The sequence below is a fragment of the Podarcis erhardii genome, assembly GCF_964252035.2.
Source record: "Podarcis erhardii genome assembly, chromosome: 14".
Lineage (NCBI taxonomy): Eukaryota > Metazoa > Chordata > Lepidosauria > Squamata > Lacertidae > Podarcis > Podarcis erhardii.
The window spans coordinates 26666360-26686562 of record NC_138503.1 but is presented as its reverse complement, the minus strand read 5'-3'; the positions used below and the strand labels follow the sequence as shown (position 1 = coordinate 26686562).

Genomic DNA, 20203 nt, shown 5'->3' with positions numbered 1-20203 from the left:
TCCTACCTTTTCTAGTAAGTTCTGTTACCCTCAAAGCCATCTCTAAATGGTGGTTTTCAAATGCTCACATGAAGTCCAGATATTCACATGCTTACAAAATGAGCACTGAGGTTTTGTTATTCATTGCTGCTTTATTTCTTTTTTAAAAACAAAAAAAAAATGCTGTCTGGAAGAAACATTTGGCAGTAGCTAGGTACCTCATTTCCTTAATTCAGCCTCCTCCAACCTGGTGCCTTGCAGCTTTTTTGGAACTACAACTCCCATCAACCCCAGCCAGCATTTGCTCTCTGAGGACGATGAGAGTTGTAGCCCAAAACAGCTGGAGGGCACCAGGTTGGAGAAGGCTGCTTTAGTTACAGTGAGCCCCTTGTGAAATGGGAAGCAGTCAGGAAAGAGACTCCATCAATAATCTGAAAATAACCATGTCTGCAGAAGAAGCTCTGAATTGGAAAAAAAAGATCTTCCAAGCACCTCATTTTGTCATAATTGCTCTTGTGGAGAAGTTTTTGCAGTTTTTGCAGCCTCAATTTATTTATTTATGTCTATTTACCTAACAAGGTTTATATACAGCTTGGACAACTAAAACCTGCTTAATATGAAGCAATGCAAAATACTGATTTAAAAAATACTGATAAAAACCCAGCGTTAAGAGCAAGCAGGCATAAAATTTATCTAAGTAAATAGATAACACCAGCAGTCTTTTAAAATAAAAAATATACATACATAATAATGGGTAGGTTTGCCTTAAAGGGGGGGGGGGGAGGCACTGAAAATAATAAGCCATCGAGCTAGGAAGCTGCATTATGACGGATTGCTGAACCACCATCCAGCAGAAGAAAATTATTCCTCAATGCTGTATGCAATTCGCCATCGCACAAATGGCTACTTTATAAACAAGTCTCAACTCCTACCCTCAGGAGACTATAATTACACTTTGGGGAAGGGCCATTGCTCAGTGGTAGAGCATTTGCCTCGCATGCAGAAGGTCCCAGGTTCAATCCCAAATGGCAGCTCCAGGCAGGACTGGGAAGTGTCCCCACCTGCAGTCCTGGAGAGCCACTGCCAGTCAGTGTAGACTGAGTTAACTGTACCCATGGTCTGATGCGGTATAAGCAGCTTCCTTTATTCCTAGGTATATTGTCTTCATCAACTCCAAGAAGGCCTCAGTACAGAGACCAGCTCTGGGGTGGCATCATACGTCTTCGCTGGCATGGTCCTCCTCCCTGTGTTAAACTGGACAGCCTACACCATGGGCACGAAGAGGGCAAGTTTGCTACAGAAAGCAGGATCTTGGGTTCAGAGAGGAAAAGACAGCATAAATGACACCGACTTGCTGACCATAAGACTGCCGCATTGTGAACTCTCCTGTTGCCTTTGTAAAGCTTTCCCTATAGACCAGTGTTTCCCAACCGGTGTTCCGCGGCACACTAGTGTGCCGCGGGACGTCGGCTGGTGTGCCGTGGGAGGGAGGCGAGTCGGACGCCCCATGCTCCACGCAGGGAGCGCAAGGCTTGCGGGCAGCAGCCTGCAGCGCGGAGCACGGGGCGCCCTCCAGAGGACGCCCCGTGCTCCGCGCTGGTGTCCGCAAGCCTTGCGCACCCGGGGGATCTCCCCCCGGGAGCGCAAGGCTTGCGGGCAGCAGCCTGCAGCGCGGAGCACGGGGCGCCCTCCAGAGGACGCCCCGTGCTCCGCGCTGGTGTCCGCAAGCCTTGCGCACCCGGGGGATCTCCCCCCGGGAGCGCAAGGCTTGCGGGCAGCAGCCTGCAGCGCGGAGCACGGGGCGCCCTCCGGAGGACGCCCCGTGCTCCGCGCTGGTGTCCGCAAGCCTTGCGCACCCGGGGGATCTCCCCCCGGGAGCGCAAGGCTTGCGGGCAGCAGCCTGCAGCGCGGAGCACGGGGCGCCCTCCGGAGGACGCCCCGTGCTCCGCGCTGGTGTCCGCAAGCCTTGCGCACCCGGGGGATCTCCCCCCGCGAGCGCAAGGCTTGCGGGCAGCAGCCTGCAGCGCGGAGCACGGGGCGCCCTCCGGAGGACGCCCCGTGCTCCGCGCAGGTGTCCGCAAGCCTTGCGCACCCGGGGGATCTCCCCCCGGGAGCGCAAGGCTTGCGGGCAGCAGCCTGCAGCGCGGAGCACGGGGCGCCCTCCGGAGGACGCCCCGTGCTCCACGCAGGTGTCCGCAAGCCTTGCGCACCCGGGGGATCTCCCCCCGGGAGCGCAAGGCTTGCGGGCAGCAGCCTGCAGCGCGGAGCACGGGGCGCCCTCCGGAGGACGCCCCGTGCTCCGCGCTGGTGTCGGCCAGCCTTGCGCACCCGGGGGATCTCCCCCCAGGAGCGCAAGGCTTGCGGGCGGCAGCTGGCAGCGCGGAGCACGGGGCGCCCTTTGGAGGACGCCCCGTGCTCCGCGCTCGTGTTGGCAAGCCTTGCGCACCCGGGGGGCGCATGGGGCGCCCTGAAACAGAGGGTTCCCCATGCTGCGGACTGTAGCCTGCCGCCGGACGCGCGGGGCGCCCTGAAGCAGAGCGCCCCTCGCGCCAGGCAGACATGGGCCAGCCCCACAAGCTCGGGGGACAGCGGGGAGGCGCAGCACCGCCATCCCACTGTTCCCCGACCTGGTTTTTTTGGGGGGAAATAAAGGAAAAAAAATTTTCCTTTATTTCCCCCCTCAAAAAAGTAGGTGCGTCCTATGGGACGGAGCGTCCTATGGGACGAAAAATACGGTACTTACTATTTCATAATAAAGTAATTATAAAATACTTTCTTTGTGTTTATTTGATTCCTATTAAAGAGAGTTACTTTATATATAGTCAATATAGGCACAGAGTTAATTTTTTAAACATTTTCTAATGGTGGTGTGCCTCGAGATTTTTTTCATGAAACAAGTGTGCCTTTGCCCAAAAAAGGTTGGGAAACACTGCTATAGACAGCAGAACCTTGGAATTTGGGTGGGTTTAGGCAGATTTCCGGGCCCTGGGCACAAAATGCATCAGCCAATACAGTGGAACCTCTAGTTGCGGACATGATCTGTTCCAGGGTGCCGTTCGCACCCTGAAAAGTCCGCAACTATAGCGGCGCTTCTGCACAAGCGCGGAGCACTATAGAGCGCCTCTGCGCATGCAGCAATTGCAACCTGAAAAGTCACAACGTGGAGCAAACGCAACAAGATTTATGACTATTATCTTACCGCTCATTGGCCGGTTGGGTGTTCTTTGTCTTGGGGATGCCTCAGAGACAGGCGAGTCACCCCCTATGGGGCAGCCGAACATGAGTTCCAGCTCCTTCGAATCAGGTGGGGGGATTGGATACCTGCCGATGGCCATCTCGACCAGGGAGAGCCCCATGCTCCAGATGTCTGACTGGACCGAATAGTGAGTCCCTTGTAGTCTTTCTGGCTACATGCACAAAAAACCACAAAAGATAGAACAGAAATAAATCTAAAAGCCCGAGACAGCGGAAATTTGCAATGTAAAACAGAGCAAACCCCTGGCGAGTGTGGCGAAGAAAACAAAATGGAGGAAGGCGGTTTAATTCTGCTTAGTCAAGCAGGCCCCTTTTCTTTTTGCTTTCCTTTCCCCTACAGCAGGAGATTTGGAAGCCTGTGGGACCTTCAGAAGCCTTCAGGCTGCTGCATTGCTGAAGCCTTCATAAATATCAAAGAGACCTGCCAATTTTTAGTTGTAGTTTGTGCTGCTCGGCCTGCGATTTGTTGTTAAGCCTCTATGCCACAGGAAATTACGTAGCGCTCAACTTGAAACGAGCACGGCTCCTCCACTAGCCCTCTCTGAAGCTGATCCTGGGAATAACACCAACCACAAGTAATGGAAGAGGCAAGTCAGGTCCGGCTCTGAGGAAAGGGTCAAGTTCCTTAATCTCCTGCCCCAACGGCATCTGAAGTTCATGAGCCACAAAATCCTGGCAAGGTTTGATTCTAGCAACTTCTGTCGTAACTGCATCCCTTTCCTGCAATGCAAATGGCTCACACGTAATTCTGTGGCACGTACACAACTGCAAAGGACACCGACGGGCAACTGTCACACATGGGAAAAAGCACACCACACGAGGACATGGAAGCGCTCTCAGCACATGGCCATTTTGTCCTGAGTAAACTGGACCATCACAGTTTCATCATCATCATCGTCGTCGTCTGTACTTACGGACATGTAGGACCTTGTGCCCACAAAGGAGTTAGCCATTGAATCTATCAGCTGTCCACTGACACCAAAATCACAAAGCTTGATCTCCCCTCTAGAGTTTACCAAAATGTTGGATGGTTTAACATCTGGGAGGGGAAAAAAAAAAGATGAATGGACGATATTTTAATTACTTGTTTTCATTCAGGCATTTCTGCCTTGCTTTTTTAATCTCTGGTGCTCAGTATGTATTAAAATGAAATGAGAGGGTGGTTCGAAAACAGATCATGAAAGTAACAAACCAAAAAGTGAAAGGGAAAAATGCTTCCTTAATGCAGTCCTTTCCTTTTTATAGCGCAACAGGAAAAATTAATAATAATTCCTTTGATAGGCCTTCTATTTACCTCATGACATACAGGAGACAAGATACTTTGACCTTCCACACCAGCCTTCCCCAACCTGGTGCCCTCCAGATGTTTTGGACAACAATTCCTGTCAGCCCCAGCTCACATGACTATGCCAACTGGGACCGTTGGGAGTTGTAGCCCAAGTCTTCTGGAGGGCACCAGGTTGGTGAAGCACCAGCTGTGGTTGCAAGTTGTCCAATTCAGAGACTGGCTTGTCCAATTCAGAGTTCACGCGCATTCCATTCTGGGCAACCTTCCAGGGGCCGCAAGGCAGTGGTGGGCAGGGCCAGAAGCAACAGTGGGCGAGGCAACCAATTTTACCTTTGTACTGTAGTTTCATTTCGACATGCACTCACAACACCCATCTCATCCTTCATCCAGACAAGCAAGAAGCATCATCACATTTCAAGGGCACTTTCCAGTCAGGCAAAAGGAGGGCCTTGGGGGCAGTTCCAAGGGCTGGATAGAGAGGCCTGAAGCCCCCCCATTTGGCTGGCAAGTCTGAGTTTTCCCTTCCCTGCTTTACATGGTCAGGAGTTTTGCTACAGACCAAGAATGTTCCTGGGGTGGTGCAAGTTGATCTTGGTCCAAACATATCCCAAACTCAGTCCAATTATGCAATAAAGCAGTGTTTCCCAACCTTGTGCCTCCAGCTGTTTTTGAACTACAACTCCCATCATCCCTGACTAGCAAGACCAGTGGCAAGGGATGATGGGAATTGTAGTCCAAAAACAGCTGGAGGCACAAGGTTGGGAAACACTGCAATAAAGGCTCCTTGTGGATTGCTCCAAGGATGACTGAACCCAAACAGCTTGTTCATGTAAAGAAGAAACACGACTTTGAAAAGCACGTCCTGTGGCACATTGCAGACCAACAGTCAGATCAGAAAGGACTTGGCTTCTACAGAATTTTATCTGTTTATCTAAATTTGTACTGTCCAATCAGAGCAGAGAGGAAGATGCTTTCCCTGGTCCTGGGACTTGACAGCCTTTGTATGGGAGATCCCAAAGGCTGAGCAGAGGGGGTCTTCTGCAAACAATGCCAAGTGTTCCACACAAACACTACACAGAGAGAGAGAGAGTCCCGGACTCTCTGCCCATGGCACCCCACTGACATAAGCATTTGCAAGCTACAGCTGCTTAGACAGATGGCACAGTCAGGACACAGAACACGTCCTCCGAAACGCCAGCCTCACTGCCTGTTCTCTGCCTGTCAACAGACTTCCTCTACTCATGAGGCTTCACATGTTTTCATTCCCTCCCAAACAGTTTCCCTGGATCAAAATCAAGAATTCCCATCTGAATTCCTACAGTCTTTTATCACGCAGGCATGCATGGGAGGACAAGGCTCTTTGATTTCACAACCCCAGAGTGGTGTTATGGGACAAAAGTCACAACCTCAGAATATCACTCAACTGGCGTTCACAACCCTGTTCAGCCACACAGCTTCTCTCTTTCTCTCTGTCTAAGCTACCCCACAAGGATGCTGCGAAAGGACTAAGGGAGAGAAATGATGTATGCTTGCCTAAGGTCTTTGGAGGAAAGGTGGGATTAAAAAACAGGGTTGTATTCAACCAGATGGGCGGGATATAAATAATAAAATTATTGATAATATCATAAGTCACTAGATGAGTAGAATGACTTCCTTGAGTTCAATGTAACTCCTTTCTCTCTTCTTTCTGGATGCTCCCCAAATCTGTTCTGGGGGTTCCTCCAACCCTCTGGGGCAGATTGGGGTGGCACAAGGAGAGGGAGAAGTTCTGTTGCACTTTTGGAAGCCATTCCACACATGCAACGATTCTGCTGGATTCAATGTATAATAAAGCAGGGACTGTTTGCACACCAACAGGCAGGTGGCGGGATTATGGTCAACCACCTCCCACTTCAAATTCAGTCTTGATCTACCTTTCAACATACACAAAGCATCAAAAGTAGAGGAAACTACACCCTGATCTACCTGGCATATGGATGGCTGAGTCAACAGAGGTAGTAAATAAATGTCAGGTGGACTCTGGAAAACTTGGGTGTCCCCCCCCCCCACATACACACTGCACAAATAAGTGATAAGACTTTTGCAAAACACCAAGTTATGGGATGAAAAAGCAAAACTTGATTGTGCAAAGGGATCCAAAGCAAGAAGCTCTTCAAGCCATCATCTTTGGACAAAAATCAGAAAACATGGTGGCTGCTGGAGCCCATCGCTCATCGGACCTCTTCGGCCAACTTTGATCCACCACACTTTTCCAACAAAACCATAAGAACTGAAAGCAATCAGTGAGTCTTTTGATTTTGCAGAAATCAAGGCTCGCTGGAGAAAAACATGGTTGTCTGAACCAAGCCACCACCAGCTTACATATGCAGCCCTGCTTCCTTAAATAAAGGCTGTCTGTAACTAGGCAACTGAAAACTATTTATGAATGCTCAGGCACTGGAAGCGATTCTTTTCATCTTTTCTGCTGTAGGTGGAGGACACCACTGTAGAATAGAGCACTTATCCAGTCATTAGCAATGCATTAAGCCTTATGAAATAAGCAGGCATCTCTGCAATCAATTCTTCTGGTAAGGAGGAAAAATGGAGCAGCTGAAAAGTGGTGGAGGTTCAAGGAAGCAGCAGCAGCAGCAGCAGCAGCAGCAACAGCCTTTCATGATTTCTACTTGCAGGGTGGGGAAAGTCAAGAGCCCAGAGTTCCTTCCTCACTATTTCTTTTAAGAAACCTTACAGTGGATAAGAGAAAACATCACTGATGTTTCCAGTGGGTTAGCTGTGCTAAGTCTTTTGCATCTACTGGGCTTCTATGGTGGATGGGTAAACAGTAAATCTCCTGAGTCAAAGCCCATCTCCGTGGTATAGATGCCACATAGGAACATCTATGTATATTAAACCTATGTGGATGTTCATACTCGTTGAGTGGTGGGAGACTGGGATCATGCCAGCTCACCCTGATCCCTTTGACGCACCGCCAAACCTTTAATCCTCAACTAATTTGCACATTTCAGCACAGAGGACTCCCGCCCTCACTGGACATCAATGTCTCGTGCTACCGTTATCTAGTGCTGAGTAACACACTTCCAGGGCAGTGTAGCGCGCTCTCTCTCTCTCTCTCTCTCTCTGTGTGTGTGTGTGTGTGTTCTTCCGCTATGGCCTCACTCCCTGTGACACTGGATGGAAGGAGGAGTTTCCACATTCCTCCAGCACTTCCAACAGCCTCACCTGCCACCTGGAGTTCTGAGAGCCAGAACATCATTTGCCCAAGGAGCCCCTCAAGAAAGGGTGCAGATGAAAACCGATGTTTTGCACACCTTGAGTGATGCTCAGAGCAGAAATCAACAGATGCAAGTCCATTCGTTTCAGTGGATCTAATCAGAGTACTGACTGCACAGGCTATCACTCCTTGAGTTCTCAGGGCACAGACAGCTGATTTGTTCCCTAAGACACATAGGACTTATGCAAACGGTAACTCTAACATGTGAAGCACAGATGAAGCCAGTGGTGGCGTGGTGCCCGATATGGCTGGGCTGACTTGGTCCATTCCCTTACTGTACAGGAAGTTGCTGTGTCAGCCTGCTTCATCGTAAGATTGCGGTTCTCCATGACACCACTGCATGTTCCTGCACAGCTCTGGCACCAGAATGGAGACTTCCCACAATGGAGCAGTAGGGCCAAACCATCATGTGGGAAGACTTAAAAATTATGCGACCTCTGAGCCAAGGAGATAAGTAGCTATACAACCTTTAGAAGACATCTGAAGGCAGCCCTGTATAGGGAAGTTTTTTAATGTTTAATGTTTCATTACGTTTTTATATATGTTGTAGGCTGTCCAGAGTTGCTGGGGCAATCCAGTCAGATGGGCAAGGTAAAAATTTATTATTATTATTATTATTATTATTATTATTATTATTACTACTACTACTATTACTACTACTACTACTACTACTACTACAGTGGTACCTCAGGTTAAGTACTTAATTCGTTCCGGAGGTCCGTACTTAACCTGAAACTGTTCTTAACCTGAAGCACCACTTTAGCTAATGGGGCCTCCTGCTGCCGCCGCACCGCCGGAGCCCGATTTCTGTTCTTATCCTGAAGCAAAGTTCTTAACCCGAGGTACTATTTCTGGGTTAACGGAGTGTGTAACCTGAAGCGAACGTAACCTGAAGCGTATGTAACCCGAGGTACCACAGTACTACTACTACTACTATGGAATAGGTCGTCCCTATTTTCATCGGATAAATGTTGGAGTGTATGGTAGAATGTTTGATGTGTACAGCAACTCTCACCCTCAGCTTTCAAAGGAATCTCAGGAGGCACCCAGCTGCTATCTCTTATCTCCACTGGTCTGGTATGTGTTGAAGCTTTCATTTGAATGGTCATTACAGCCAAGAGAAGCGGCAGCCCGCTTGGTCACGGTAGATCTTCACCGGTACAGTTTGCATCTACGCCCTCCTGGATGAAATATTTAGCACCTGCTTCTCCGAACCTCACGTCCCTGCATCTTGGCTGCCATAACAACCCAGTGCTTTACAGCTGCAGGAGGAGCCAGCTAAGAGCCTAAGTAAATGCAGTCAATTAGACTAATGAAAGGGTACAGTGCTAGTTCTTTATCACTCCCTTGCCAGCAACAGGACCCAAAGGCTCTTCAGCATATTTAAGTCAGGATCTCCAGTCCCCTTTGCAGGGGTGGGCAAGTCATTCCCCCTAAGGGAAGGGCCATAATTTGTGGTAGAGAGTCTGCTTTGCAGGTTTGATCCCCAGCATCTCCAAGCAGGACTGGAAAAGACTCCTGTCTGAAAGTCTAGAGCAGGTTTTCCCAAACTTGGGTCTGCAGATGTTTTTGGACTATAAGACCCATCATGCCTAGCTAGCAGGAAGGACAGGCTGTCAGGAATGATGTGAACTGTAGTCCAAAACCAGCTGGAGACCCAAGTTTGGGAAACCCTCATCTAGAGAGTCACTGTCGGTCAGAGTGGGTGATACTGAGCAAAATGGACCAATAGGCTGACTCTGCATTAAAGGTAAAGGGACCCCTGACCATTAGGTCCAGTCGTGACAAACTCTGGGGTTGTGGCGCTCATCTCGCTTTATTGGCCGAGGGAGCCAGCGTACAGCTTCCTGGTCATGTGGCCAGCATGACTTAGCCGCTACTGGCGAACAAGAGCAGAGCACGGAAACGCCATTTACCTTCCCGCCGGAATGGTACCTATTTATCTACTTGCACTTTGACGTGCTTTCGAACTGCTAGGTTGGCAGGAGCAGGGACCGAGCAATGGGAGCACACCCCATTGCGGGGATTCAAACCGCTGACCTTCTGATTAGCAAGTCCTAGGCTCTGTGGTTTAACCCACAGCGTCACCCGCGTCCCTGACTCTGCATTAAAAGGTAAAGGTACCCCTGCCCGTACAGGCCAGTCGTGTCCGACTCTAGGGTTGTGCGCCCATCTCACTTAAGAGGCCGGGGGCCAGCGCTGTCCGGAGACACTTCCGGGTCACGTGGCCAGCGTGACGAAACTGCTCTGGCGAGCCAGCACCAGTGCCACACACGGAAACGCTGTTTACCTTCCCGCTAGAAAGCGGTACCTATTTATCTACTTGCACTTAGGGGGGCTTTCGAACTGCTAGGTGGGCAGGAGCTAGGACCGAGAGACGGGAGCTCACCCCGCCGTGGGGATTCGAACCGCCGACCATGTGATCGGCAAGCCCCGCGTCCCGTCTCTGCATTAGGCAGCTTCTAATGTTCACCATTTTGTTTTCATGTTAGGAGGTGTCTGAGTGAAACACACCACACTTAGAAAATGTGAACTGTATTATCCTATATTCTAGGATATTGAAATGAGTGTCTTGCCCCTTATATTCATAACTGTGCTCTATAGGATACCATCTCACCAGGAGGTCTACACAGTTCCATACAATGCAGGAACTGGACCTTTAATGGGGTGGCACCTCCCTTTTGAAACTCCCTCCCATTAATAGGTAAAAAGGTAAAGGACCCCTGGATGGTTAAGTCCAGTCAAACTGGTTAAGTCCAGTTACAGATAGGTAGCCGTGTTGGTCTGCCATAGTCAAAACAAAACAAATTCCTTCCAGTAGCACCTTAAAGACCAACTAAGTCAGTTCTTGGTATGAGCTTTCGTGTGCATGCGTGTATCTGAAGAAGTGTGCATGCACACGAAAGCTCATACCAAGAACTGACTTAGCTGGTTAAGTCCAGTTATTGTCTTTTCAGTGCCTACTGAAGACTTCCAGTGTCGACTGCTAGGAGTTTGTAGCCCAACAACATCCAGAGGGCAAAAGGTTGGCCAAGGCTGGGTTTCCTGCACCATCACCCAGTGCTTGTAAGAAGGCGAAAAGAAAACATGGGCAGCCTAATTCACAGGAAAGGAGATAGACAAGTGGAGAGGAATTGCACTTTTCTGCAGTGACTCCCCATTTGTGAAATGCTCTCCCCAGGGAGGCTCACCTTTAGGTGCCAGGTGAAAGCATTCAACTTCAACCAGGCCTTTGGCTGACTGACATCTTGCATCCTTTTAAATGTGTTTGCGGGGAGATGGAAAGAAGAAAGAATCCCTACCAGAGAGGAATGGCAAATCAAGCTCTTGGACTACGCCAGAATGGCAAAACTGGCTGGAAAGCTCAGGGACCAAGAAGACAAAAACTTCAAGAAAGAAAGAAGTAAGTAGTTGAAAACATTAGCGGGATTTTAATCTCACTTGTAATGTAACAAATACTATGGACAATATGGATAGATATAAAATATAGGCTATGATGTAATATGCAGTTGAAAACATTGACATTAGGACCCATGGAGGGGATGGAGGGAAGTCTCGAGAGTCAGAAAAATTTCTTTATATGGATGTGTATTTGGTTTTGTTATAAATTTATATCTGTAAAATCAAATAAAAACGATTAAATAATAATAATGTGTTTGCGGGGGGGGGGAGTTATTGATTTATTTTGATTTTGTTCGTGTTTTTATTATGTATTTTGTGTTTTTATCTTGCGTTTTTATTCTGTGAACCGCCCTGAGATATTTGGATGGCGGGCGGCATACAAATTTAATAAGTAAATAAATGCAAAGATCATCTCAGGGTAAAGATGATCAGGGTAAAGGCCCTGCTGACCAGAATCAAGCAGCCCAACATGACTGTTCTAGCAGTTTCATACAATTCTTTTTTCTTAGCCTTTAAATCTCCTATTTATCTGAGCTCTCTGGTTTTATTGATTTCCACCGCCCGAACATCCAATAATGTCTGTCAGGAAGAGAATAAGTTGACACAAACACACCTTTGGAATATTGGCTTTTGCAAACAGCCTCCTCCAGGTTTATAAACCCCCCCAGGGGTGATTGGCTGCAGAGGATCTATGGAAGGAGGGGTTATGTTGGGACACGGACACTATTAATGAACTGGGGAGCGGCTGGGGAGCTGACAAAGGAGGCAAAATTCACACTGCATTTGAAGGTGAGAATTGGTTTTTTAAAATGCGTACATTGTACAGTAGGTACCTTTTTAACCTTGAAAGGATGAAGCAGCAAGTTGGCCTTGGAAATAATAAAATGATGCAAAGCCCCAGTCTCCTCACCCCCTCCACTGAAACAACTCTGCAAACAAGTGCTTCTGGAACAATCCGCACTATGCATTTAAAGCACAATCATAGAGACTTCAAACAGTCATGCTTCCCTCCAAAGAATGATGGGTGGGAATGGTAGTTTGCTAAGGGTGTAAGAGTTGGTTCAGAGACCCCTCAAAGAGCAGCAATTCCCAGAGTTCCCTGGGAAGAGGGATTGATTTTGAACCACTCTAGGAATGGTAGCTCTGTGAGGGGAGTTAGGTAAAGGTAAAGGGACCCCTGACAGTTAGGTCCAGTCGCAGACGGCTCTGGGGTTGCGCGCTCATCTCGCTCTATAGGACGAGGGAGCCAGCGTTTGTCCACAGACAGTTTCCGGGTCATGTGGCCAGCATGACTAAGCCGCTTCTGGCGAACCAGAGAAGCACGGAAACACCGTTTACCTTCCCGCCAGAGCCGTAACTATTTATCTACTTGCACTTGACGGGCTTTCAAACTACTAGGTGGGCAGGAGCAGGGACCGAACAATGGGAGCTCACCCCATCACGGGGATTTGAACTGCCGACCATCCAGTCGGCAAGCCCTAGGTTCTGTGGTTTAGATCACAGCGCCACCCGCATGAGGGAATCCTGTCTGCCAGGATATCTAATAATGGTCACTGATTGCATTACCTGGGCAATCTGGCCATTCTTTTGTGAAGGTTAATACTTTAGTTCCTGAATCCAGGTCACAGGCTCATCCTATTCATACACAAAAACCCCCTTAAAGACAGGATTTGAAAGCAAAAAGACAATGGGAAGGCTTTCCATATTTGCCTCTCTTACTGCAGAGGAATATTTGAGGTTATTGGGAGAGTCAAATTGGCTTCAGGATTGCTCTCCCATACTATTTCAGACACATGGTTCATATATTTAGATATGTGTGCGCTTATGAATATTTATTCTATATTTGAGAGACCTTAAAATTCTTTTAACACTCCACCGAATGGGCTGAGCTCAACCCTAGTTGTCCTCAGAGTAGACCCACTGAAAATTAATGGGCCTAACTTAGTCATGTTCATTAATTTCAGTGGGTCTTCTCTTAGACGAGTATCATCCTATGAGCTGACCTCACAGACACCTACAGGGAAAGGCAGCTAAAATTCATAGACAAAGGAATGCAGAATATGCTTGATCATGAAGAAGCAAGATTGCATCCTTACCTCTGTGCATGATCTTATGCTTCTCTCTCAAGTATGTTAGCCCTTTTATGACCTGCATCCAAAACCAAAAGTTTAAATTAAAACAAAAAAAAAGCAAAGGAAATGAAAAGCCATCTATTGCATAAAATACAAGGGGAAATGGCATTATTTCTCCTTGATTGGGGAGCAGCAATGCTCTTCCTCCATGTACGAATTGTGCTTTAAATGAATTTAGAATTGCAGGACAACTCCTCAAATTTGGCTCCACTTGCTTGTAGAATACAGCAGAATTTAATTTTAAAATTTAACTTAATTTTTTAAAAAGCAACACGCAAGCCCCAATTTAAAATCACACAAGTTAAGAAGCAGTTAAAAACCAGCTGAAAACATTTTAAACAAGTAGGGCAATAATAATAGCAATGGAACCTCCTAAACAATACCCCAACCCAAAAATCTGTTCAGCCACCTTGGCTTTCGTAGATTAAATCAGTCAGCCTCCCAGGCCAGGTGGAATGAGAGCAGGGAGAAAGTGGTCTTTGGATGAAGGGCGATATACAAATTTAATTAATAAATAAGAATAAGCAAAATAAACTTTAGGGAGGTTTGGGAAGCTGTTTTATTAAGTGGGTTGGTAACATCCAAGGTTGAAGCGGAGGAGGCAGATGCAGAGACAGCAAGGAGCAAGGGGAGGTTTCTCCTTGCATCACATACTTCTCTCTCTCTCCCATCTGCCTGCCCTCTGACCCCAAGTTGCATCACATGCTGGAGAACAGGAAGGATATACTAGACCACAACAAATGAGTTCTCTGTGGGTGACTGTAGTGGCTGTCCCACCCAAAAGCTGCTGCAGTCAACTAAAGGCTTCTGGTGACAATGGGACTTCTATATGGGCTATATTTCCTGTGCCAAGCTTGTCTTTCTAAAGACAGTCTATTTAAAAGGGGGAAAGCAATACATTTAGAAGCACGAGTCATAGCTGTCCATCTCATTTCAGTTTGCCTCAAGCAGAAACTTTCAACCAGCTGTCTCTGCCTTCTGGACTTGACCTGCCATCACCGACTACATTTCAATTCCACTTGCTTGAATGCCAAAGCAACATACTTACGGCAATGCTAACTTTGCCCAGAATCTGTTCAGGGATTCTGCCAGCCTTTTTCAGGACTTGATCCAAGGAGCCGCCGTCCTATTAAGAAAAAAAAACACATGTTTAAACATTCAGAGCGTTAATCATGTTTATCCTCAAAGTGTCAAAGACACTCTGAAAGGCCCGAAGGGGGCAGGAAAAAAGGCAGCTTGACATCTGATAGCAGAAAAGGAACAGCTGGACCATGTTTTCGATGAAATCAAATGGCAAATAGTTCTGCAAAAGGAAAGAACAAAGGAAGGCCACACAGAGCAATTTCTTACCCACAACTTGAGGACGTAAAGGGCACACAACTTCCTGTAACTCATCCCATTAACCCCTGAACTCAGATGACACATTTAAGGTTCGTAACCCCTTCCCACCAGCAGGCTTCTGTGCCATAAAGCCATTATTTACCCAAGTGTGGACATTGGCAGGTGTGTCCCTCTTGTTACCAGCACACCCTCTAGAATTTGGACTGCATAAGATTACAGCTGAATTAATAACACATTGTCTTACTTCCACATTTCGAAACAAATTAATCAACAGGTTACTGGTCATCACACAGCATGAGAATGCAAGAGCCCCGCTGAATCAAAATGGGGCAGGGGCCTAACATCCTCTAACATCCTTTTCCCAAGAGCATATCAGCCTGTTGGGTTTTCCAGAGGCAGGGACACCGACTTGCCCCCCACCCCTGAGGTGGTGCCATCACGCTTGCTCATCTCAGCCCTGGGTCGGCTCCTGAGTTGCCAGGTGGAGGCTGGGGCTGGAGCATGCGAAGGGTGCCCAGCAGCAGTGGTTGATGGGTTGGCCCTCAAATATTGGGGGACTGGAGCCCCTTGAGCCCCATACACCTGGCACCCCTGTCCAGAGGTCCAAGCAGGTCACAAAAGCAGGAGCCCTTCCCCACTGGTCCGTAGCATTTCCAGGGTAAATTGCCATTGAACATGGAAGTTCTATACAGCTGTGGGCAGAGCGCACCTTTTTCCGTCAGGCAGAATTAGTTAGGTAAGGAGTGGGACACCCATGACCTGCCAAAACATGGGGGGGGGGTTGGGGGGGGCGGGTGGAGCAAGGAAGGCAAGCAAGACAGAAAGCCTGCTATCCTTAGACATCAGTCTTTAAAAGAAAATCTCTTCCCTTGCTTATCGGGGCCTGTTACAGAACGCAAACACACCCTTTCCAAGTTAAATATATACTGCTGTTGCTAAGAGCTGGAGGCAGAAGGAGAGAGGAACGGTGTAAGTCACATTTATTTATTTATTTATTTGTTTTTTGCAAAGTACAACCATTTTGAGGAAAGAACAAGCTTTAAAAAGAGCCCACCTCTCTTCCAAAACACAAAAAAACCCCAATCAAAATCTTTATTTTAATTGTTTTCACAAATAGAGCTGGGAAGCGTCTGTTTCCAGGGTGGTGGAGAGGTTCGTGGTGTTCCAGACTTCCTGAAATGCTTGATTAACAAGGGACAAACAGTCTCTGCAGTTAATTTATTTACTAACCCTCTAACTTTCCTCTAAGGAAGAGACAGTGTGGGTAAGACGCAGGGATAAAAAAACGTTGCCCAAGCAAGGAGCAAGCTGGGTCTGGGACACTTTAAAGTTCCTCATCTGGATAGTGTCATTGTGAACGGAATGGTAAAGTTATTTCATAGAAAAGAATCACAGAATTGTAGAGTTGGAAGGGACCCCATCATCATCATCATCATCATTATTCTGCAATACTAGATATGCTTTTTGTATCATTTTGATTCCATGGCTAGATTAATTACTTAATAAGCTTTTTATGTTTTTAGCTACATTTCTTTCAAGTGTATTTGTTTTTATTTTTGTAAGCCCACTTGAGTCTTGGCTCTGGGTAAAAAGGTAGGATATAGATACGGCCAGGGTTTTCCAAACTTGGGTCTCCAGCTGTTTTTTGACTACAGTTCCCACCATCCCTGACCAATGCTCCTGCTAGCTAGGGATGATGGGAGTTGTAGTCCAATGACAGCTGGACACCCATGTTTGGGAAACCCTAAGTAGATAGGTAGCTGTAGGATACATCTGCCAAAAACACCCCCCAAAACCCCAACCCCCACCAGCCTGGAAGGGTCCTTTTTACCTCCTGCCCTCTTTCTCATATACCTCTACAGTGGTACCTCTGGATGCGAATTGGATCCGTTTCGGAGCCCCGTTTGCATCCTGAGTGGAACGCAACACGCGACTGTGCATTTGCGCGTTTCGCCGCTTCTGCACATGCGCGTGACGTCATTTTGAGTGTCTACACATGTGCAAGCGGCAAAACCTGGAAGTAACACGTTCCATTACTTCCGGGTTACCGCGGAGCGTAACCTGAAAACACTCAACCTGAAGCATATTTAACCCAAGGTATGACTGTATTTTAAGTTATTCACTGCTCTTTCTGTACATTTTCTGTGAATATAGAATAAAAAAAAACCCTCATGTCCTTCTCATTTCATAAGAAACATTAGCAACAGAAAGGGCAAATAAAACAAAGACTTCTGTTAAGAGTAGGACAGAAATAATGATGCATCGTGGTGCTCAGAATGCCAGCTATTTTTGTAGGCACCATTTCATTTAACCCCAAAGCTGGGACTTTGGGGGGTTTGGGGGGGGGAGTATTGCACAACAACATTTGGTCACACATGTGAAATTGTTCAACGCCTCCACTGGGGTTGAAGAAAGGGAGGGTTTTGACTGACCTTTAATGGGGGGGGGGGACTAGTGCTCTAAAACTAGGGGTTCCATCTGGCACGACAAAGGCTGACAGATGTCGAGAGCAAAGTGTCATTTTCCCCCCTCTATCAGAGTGAAAATAAATGTTAAATAATGTTAAACCTGAAAAATTAGGGAGAGAGAGGGAGAGGGGAAGGGAGAGGGAGAGGGAGAGGGAGAGGGAGGGAGGGAGGGGGAGAGAGAGAGAGAGAGAGAGAGAGAGAGAGAATGAATGGAAGGAGAACTTTCTAGTTTTGTTAAAAAATGGAAGACAGAAGCAACCCCAGGCAGCCCATAAAGGTAAAGGGACCATTAGGTCCAGTCGTGACCGACTCTGGGGTTGTGGCGCTCATCTCGCTTTATTGGCCGAGGGAGCCGGCGTACAGCTTCCGGGTCATGTGGCCGGCATGAGTAAGCCGCTTCTGGCGAACCAGAGCAGCGCACGGAAACACCGTTTACCTACTTGCACTTTGACGTGCTTTCGAACTGCTAGGTTGGCAGGAGCAGGGACCGAGCAACAGGAGCTCACCCCATCACGGAGATTCGAACCGCCGACCTTCTGATCGGCAAGCCCTAGACTCTGTGGTTTAACCCACAGCGCCACCTGCGTCCCCAGGCAGCCCATGCTCACTGTTTATTTCCCTATAGGTGAGAATGGCAAATGCAGCAGTGAATACCAAATAAAAATACGAGGTGAAGTGGAGCAGTATGAAAGAGATACTACATAGATTTGTATTTAGAGTGAAGCTCATACTTTATATTTTTCTGTTTGGGTAGGGCACACACAAGGAAGAACTCGTCTTAGAAAGAGCAGTAAATCCTACAACTGTCTCTACAGGAGGGGCCATAGCTCAATGACAGAGAACTTGCGCTGCATGCAGAAGGCTCCAGGTTCAATCCCCAGCATCCTCAAGGAGGACAGGAGAAGACTCATGTCTGAAACTCCGGAGAATAGCTGCCAATCAGAGCTGACAACACTGAGGTAAGAAGGACCAATGGCCTGAGTCAGATTCCTGTATTCTGACCTCTTGGTCACAGCTCCTTCCATATACAAGCTTCCACCCAATAGCCACCAAGAGATCTGATGAAGCTCTTGAGCAGGACACACAGTTAAAGCACTCCTTGGATGACTTTCAGAAGTGATTAGACAAATCCATGGAAGAGGAAGCTTTAGGGATTCACCCAGTACTAGTCCTACTCAAGAGCAGATCCTGACATTCACCCCCCCCCCCAAGTTTGTCATGTTAATTCATTTCAATGGGTCTATGCTGAGTAGCCCCTTCATGGATCACTGCCTTGCCGTGGCGAAGGGGCTTGAAGAACTCAGAGAAGCTATGAACTATGCCGAGCAGGGCACCCAAGATGAACAGGTCATAGTGGAGAGTTTTGACCAAACGTGCTCCACCTGGAGGAGGAACCGGCAAGCCACTCCAGTATCCCTGCCAAGAAAACTCCATGGACAAAGACAACAGGCATATAAAAGTTATGACGCTGGAAGATGAGCCCCTCAGGTCGGAAGGCGTCCAACATGCTACTGGGGAAGAGCGGAGGACAAGTACAAGTAGATCCAGAGCTGATGAAGCAGCTGGGCTAAAGCCGAAAGGACGTTCAGTTGTGGATATGCCTGGAAGCGAAAGGAAAGTCCAATGCTGTAAAGAAAAATATTGCATAGGAACCTGGAATGTAAGAACCATGAACCTGGGTAAGTTGGATGTGGTCAAAAATGAGATGGCAAGAATAAATATTGACATCCTGGGCATCAGTGAGCTAAAATGGACGGGAATGGGCGAATTCAGTTCGGATGACCATCATATCTACTACTGTGGGCAAGAAACCCGCAAAAGAAATGGAGTGGCCCTCATAGTCAACAAAAGAGTTGCGAAAGCAGTACTGGGATGCAATCTCAAAAATGACAGAATGATCTCGATACAAATCCAAGGCAGACCTTTTAACATAACAGTAATCCAAGTTTATGCACCAACTACTGGTGCAGAAGAAACTGAAATTGACCAATTCTATGAAGACTTACAACACCTTATAGAAGTGACACCAAAGAAGGATGTTCTTCTCATTATAGGAGATTGGAATGCTAAAGTAGGGAACCAAGAGATAAAAGGAACAACTGGCAAGTTTGGCCTTGGAGAGCAAAATGAAGCAGGGCAAAGGCTAATAGAGTTCTGTCAAGAGAACAAGCTGGTCATCACAAACACACTTTTCCAACAACACAAGAGACGACTCTACACGTGGACATCACCAGATGGGCAGCATCGAAATCAGATTGATTATATTCTCTGCAGCCAAAGATGGAGAAGCTCGATACAGTCAGCAAAAACAAGACCTGGAGCTGACTGTGGCTCAGATCATCAGCTTCTTATAGCAAAATTCAAGCTTAAACTGAAGAAAGTAGGAAAAACCACTGGGCCGATAAGATACAATCTAAATCAAAACCCTTATGAATACACAGTGGAAGTGAGGAACAGGTTTAAGGATTTAGATTTGCTGGACAGAGTGCCTGAAGAACTATGGATGAAGGCTCGCAACATTATACAGGAGGCAGCAACGAAAACCATCCCAATGAAAAGGAAATGCAAGAAAGCAAAGTGGCTGTCCAACGAGGCCTTACAAATAGCGGGGGAGAGAAGGCAAGCAAAATGCGAGGGAGATAGAGAAAGATACAGGAAATTGAATGCAGATTTCCAAAAAATAGCAAGGAGAGATAAGAAGGCCTTCTTAAATGAGCAATGCAAAGAAATAGAGGAAAACAACAGAATGGGAAGAACCAGAGATCTGTTCAAGAAAATTGGAGATATGAAAGGAACATTTCGTTCAAAGATTACCATAATAAAGGACAAAAGTGGTAAGGACCTAACAGAAGCAGAAGACATCAAGAAGAGGTGGCAAGAATACACAGAGGAATTATACCAGAAAGATATGGATGTCTCGTACACCCCAGGTAGTGGGGTTGCTGACCTTGAGCCAGACATCCTGGTGAGTGAAGTCAAATGGGCCTTAGAAAGCACTGCAAATAACAAGGCCAGTGGAAGTGATGGTATTCCAGCTGAACTATTTAAAATTTTAAAAGATGATGCT

General features: G+C 47.3%; 1 protein-coding gene across 1 annotated transcript in view; it reads right to left on the bottom strand.

Moving 5' to 3' along the window:
- MAP2K1 (mitogen-activated protein kinase kinase 1) overlaps positions 1 to 20203 on the bottom strand; it is a 46350-nt gene that overhangs the window by 4891 nt on the left and 21256 nt on the right. The window contains exons 4-7 of the mRNA XM_081839179.1: positions 14376 to 14453; positions 13292 to 13343; positions 4149 to 4273; positions 3179 to 3386 (exon numbers count right to left, since the gene is read on the bottom strand). Coding sequence (XP_081695305.1) covers positions 3179 to 3386; positions 4149 to 4273; positions 13292 to 13343; positions 14376 to 14453 — 463 coding nt within the window. The remainder of the gene's footprint in view (positions 1 to 3178; positions 3387 to 4148; positions 4274 to 13291; positions 13344 to 14375; positions 14454 to 20203) is intronic.